Source organism: Ceratotherium simum, chromosome 37 (assembly GCF_057802395.1).
Source record: "Ceratotherium simum simum isolate JZ-2026a chromosome 37, ASM5780239v1, whole genome shotgun sequence".
Taxonomy (NCBI): domain Eukaryota; kingdom Metazoa; phylum Chordata; class Mammalia; order Perissodactyla; family Rhinocerotidae; genus Ceratotherium; species Ceratotherium simum.
Window position 1 is genome coordinate 12738430 of NC_141936.1, and position 4444 is coordinate 12742873.

Here is a 4444-nt window from a genome sequence, read left to right on the forward strand (position 1 = left end):
ACAGAAACAGGATATGAACACTTATTTGTCTTCAAGTTCAGTGTCTATGGTACCGTGGTGTTAGGTGACTGCCGTCCATTGATAAGACGTACCTCTCTATTATCCTCAAAGCAAATCGGAACCATTGATCTCTTTTTAACCGTTTATTTTTCCGTGTTTGACAAACAATCAGATGTCATGTGGTCTGTAAATTATATAAATACTAGGTATCTTTGCAGCAAGAATCAAGCAGCTAGTGACTACCACATAGATTCCTCTATGTGAAAAATCACTAAATTAAAAAACATAAATAAAATATATATTATATTATAAATAAAATATTTTTAAAATAATAAAAATGATCTATACGTGGAAAAAATTAACTTTTGTTTTCATAGTCTAACTCAAATTTGCCCTTTAAAAATTCCACGGTGTTTAGACTAAAGAATCTCAGTGAGCCTAGGATCCACAAGTCTGCACACTGCCCTTGCCCCCAAACACTTTGAGAGAGGCTGATTGTGAATGTTCCATACCTGAGGATGTGCACAGCTTGTTTCACCCATTTCTTCTTTGGATCTGCACACACAGCTAGTTTTTTCTTTGTGTAAAAGCTGAAAAATCAGAAAATTTGATTTGTGTTTAAAGAGTCTTTAAATGGATTTTTTCACAGAACACGCAATGGAAATTTCATATTCTAATTGATTGCTCTGTACACTAAGCATTTGATTTATTTCATTCAGAGGTGAAACAAAATGCACAAAAAAAAATGCTTCTGATAAAGCTTGATGCAAAAAATGAAAGCAATTCTCCCTGACTTTCTCTGCAGTTTGACAAGTGGTTGTGTAATGGCAGGAGATAAAGTCCCAGAACCATTATTTAATTTTGTTGGTGCTGGCTACATGAAATATGTATATAGCTAATCAATAACGTATATTATTCCAAAGTATTATATCCTGCATAAATCAAGAAGATTATATGTGACAGTATAATTACTGAGTTTTTACTTACAGCTCCAAACATTTTCTGATAGAAGATGCTCATTTCAAACTTTATATCTTCCATATTTCCCTGAGACAGCATTTTAGTAGCCTCTAAGTTTACCTTAGAAAGTGATTTTGCCCTCAACTATGTTCCTTTTTTAAAAAAACTAAGTTTTGTCTTATTCTAGTCCTATTTACAGTGAACTTTGAAGTAGATACGTACCACTAAAAGAAAGCTATTTTTGCCACATCAGTTATTTCTGGATGATACTCCACACAGGCAAAATTTTTTATATCTGAAATTCCCATGTACTCCTGATGCAACTGAATTAAAATCAATTAATAACTTACATGATTGCACTGATGTCACAAGCTTCATTGGCCAGCTGCTGGGTAAAGCCCACAATAAATTTGGGATGAAGAACATGTTCTGTATGTCGGAGGCAGCAGTCAAAGCTGCTTGCTGCTAAAAAGAAAAAAAGGTATTGAGTCCACCTGAATGAACTTATTCTGTGATAGGTATTATGGAACTACTTGAAGTTGCAGAAAACCTAGAATATGATTTATATGGTAAATAAACCATTCAGAGGAACAGTTCCAACATCTTTGAGACCCAACTTAACATAGTGGGCAATTCTCTTAAAAAAATAGTTTGCATGCTGGGAAATTTTGGTTCAATAATACAGTTGAGAAGCATGTGACTTCTCCTAAAAGGAATATCTTTAGTAAGAAATATAAATTGACAAGAATATGAGTATCTCCCACTTGAAGAAACTCTTGATAAACTTCCAAATTCAGAAAATGAACAAATTGGCAGATTTTAATCTATTATCTGGTTATGAGTATTGGGAGGAGGGGAAGAACAAGAAGGAAAATGTGATTTATAGGAGCTGCTTACAGGAGATACAACTAAAGCACTTTGAAATTGTAATATTAGTTAATGGGAATTTTTAATTTTGTTCATAAAAGTTCAACACGTGCATTTTCAGGAATGCACCTGTTGCTAAGTGATGTGCTCTCAGTAATAAAGCAATACTTAGACACTCCCCCAAGTTAAATTATAACCTGCTGTAAGGTAAGGGATAATGTTATCTCAAAGTTGGCAAGCGATGTCCCCAAGGCCTTGCAAGAATGAAGAAGTCAGGTGCCATAATCCACTCCAGAAGGATGAATTTTGAACCTTACTGAAACTATTTAGTTGGGAGGTGAGAAAGTTGTGGGAAGTGGGAGTGTTCCCTACATTTCATTCGCTGGTAATGTTATGCAACTTACATCACTTTCAGAAATAGCACTCCGACCTTGTTCTCGAGCTTGGGGTCTCTAAGAGTCCACCCACCCCCAAAATCTGCCAGGATTGATTGACAGCAGAAAGGAAATCCTGATCGGCAGCAGCAAGCTTTCCTTCATCCACGCACCAACGAGCTGACAGCTCCCATCACTCCCTTTCGAAGACTTTCTAACAGGCTTCCATCCCTTGGGGACCCCCAGATAAGCTCACGGCTTAGTGGAAAATGAAAATAGTTTTTCCTCCAGTGCTAGCAGACAGAATGGCACTTACCTTCCGACTTGCTGCAGAGGTGGAGTAGCAGCACCGACATCAAAGCAGCCAGGAGCAAACTCTTGCCACTGTACTTCATTTTCAGCTCAAAGGATCTGCTCAGTGCTGGGTGCCCAGTGCCTTGGGAGTGCTGTTATGTTCTGACATCAGCCTAGGCTTGGGATGGCTCTACTTATAGCAAATATTGGGAATGTACAGAGAAGGCGTGTTCTCACGTGGGGTTTTCCCCATTGATCAACTTGCCCCATCATGTCGTCACAAAGAAAAACCACAGGGAAAACTTCCTGCCTTTCCCTGGTGTTGGGAAGGTGTGAAGGTCGGGGCGGAGGGCAGGGGGTGAGAAGGGGAAAATCCTGTTAAATCCTTTGGATTTTCAAAGAGGGCGAAGCAGCTCAGCCCTGTGGCCCAGAAAAGATTTCCGTTCAGTTTGAACTTAATCCCCTGTCTCTGAAAAGAGAAGACAAGGATTAACAGTGATACAAAGGTGAACCCCACACCGGAGCATTCCAGAACTCCTATTGTTACCCTCTATTTGCTTTCCAGAGCCAATCGGAGAGGGGGAGGATGAGACAGGATACCAGGCACACTAGGGCATGCGTTTACCATTGCGTAGTTGGTGCTCAGCTAGCACCAAAGACCTTGAATTTCTAGGCTACCATTCAGAGCAGGTAATACAACAATGCTCTAGTAGTGTCCCCAGTTTTGGTGGAAAATACTAGCCCTGAAAGCCCTTAGGTAAGGCTCAAGCCTCAGCTGCATCTTGATTTCGTGTCAACTCTTCCAAGAATCTTCTACAGTTACACGACTCTAATCAATATTGCAGCCCAGAAAATAATCCCCACCTACCCTTAACTCTTCACACTGATGTAGTTACATAACTCAATACAAAGCCTCAGAAGCGTTGAAGAAAAAAGACTATCAGCAGTGGCTAATCAACAAAACAAATGCCAGATAATACTGATAATGATAATAATGTAATATGAATCCCTAACCTGTGATGGTGTAATAAGAATTCTCCACTAGGGAGAATATCACTGTACGCTAGGGATTGGGTTTGCAGGAAGGGTGTGACTGCAAAGAAATAAAACAAGGGAGTTTGGGGAGTGATGGAATTATTTTCGACCTATTATGGGCATGGTTACACACGTCTACACATGTGTTAAAATTCATAGAACTGTACATCAAAAGAAAAGTGTGAATCGTATTATATGATCATTTTAAAAATGAAGTTTAAAAACATGGAAATCATAAAAAAAGAGCTGTCCACTAAACACAAATAGGTTGAAAGTAAATGGATTGAAAAAGATATACTATGCACATAGTAAACAAAAGAGAACTGGAGTTGCTATGCCTATATCTGATTTTAAAAATAGATTTTACTACAAAAAATGTTACTAGAGTTAAAGACAGAGTTTCATAATGATAAAGGATCAATCCATCAGGAAGATACAAAAATTATGACCATATATACACCTAACAACAGCACCTCAAAATACATGAAGCAAAAACTGACAGAATTGAAGGGAAGAATAGACAATTCAACAATAGAAATTGGACATGAATTAAAATGAAAACACAAGGTACCAAAACTTATGTGACACAGTGAATGCAACGCTCAGAGGGAAACTTATAGAGAGGACAAATGAAATAGGGAATAGCAAAACAATAGAGGAAACCAATGAAGCCAAAATTTAATTCTTTAAAAATATCAACAAAATTAACAAGCTTTAACTAGACTAGCCAAGAAGAAGTGGGGGTGTAGAGAGAAGACAAATTGCTAAACTCAGGAATGAAATAGGTTACATCACCACCAACTTTAAGAAATAAAAGTGACTAAAAATGAATACTGTGAACAACTGTATGCCAATACACAAAATAACATAGATGAAAGGGACAAATTATTAGAAAGACACAAATTCCTGGAACT

The 4444-nt window shown here is 37.7% G+C and overlaps 1 protein-coding gene across 1 annotated transcript; it reads right to left on the bottom strand.

The window, feature by feature from the left end:
* Positions 1–358: 358 nt before the first annotated feature.
* Positions 359–2629, bottom strand: CCL20 (C-C motif chemokine ligand 20). Its single transcript, XM_004427651.3, has 3 exons — positions 2518–2629; positions 1311–1425; positions 359–590 (listed from the first exon to the last, which is right to left on the bottom strand). Exons 1-3 carry the CDS (start codon positions 2594–2596, stop codon positions 359–361), a joined length of 426 nt encoding a protein of 141 aa, XP_004427708.2. The 5' UTR covers positions 2597–2629.
* Positions 2630–4444: the final 1815 nt, after the last annotated feature.

Excerpts from the sequence above, each read along its gene's own strand:
- CCL20 (XM_004427651.3), bottom strand. The coding sequence starts at position 2,596 with ATGAAGTACAGTGGCAAGAGTTTGCTCCTGGCTGCTTTGATGTCGGTG. Across the intron at positions 1,426-2,517 it reads CCTCTGCAGCAAGTCGGAAG|CAGCAAGCAGCTTTGACTGC; the intron begins GTAAGTGCCATT and ends TTTTCTTTTTAG. Across the intron at positions 591-1,310 it reads TGTGACATCAGTGCAATCAT|CTTTTACACAAAGAAAAAAC; the intron begins GTAAGTTATTAA and ends CTGATTTTTCAG.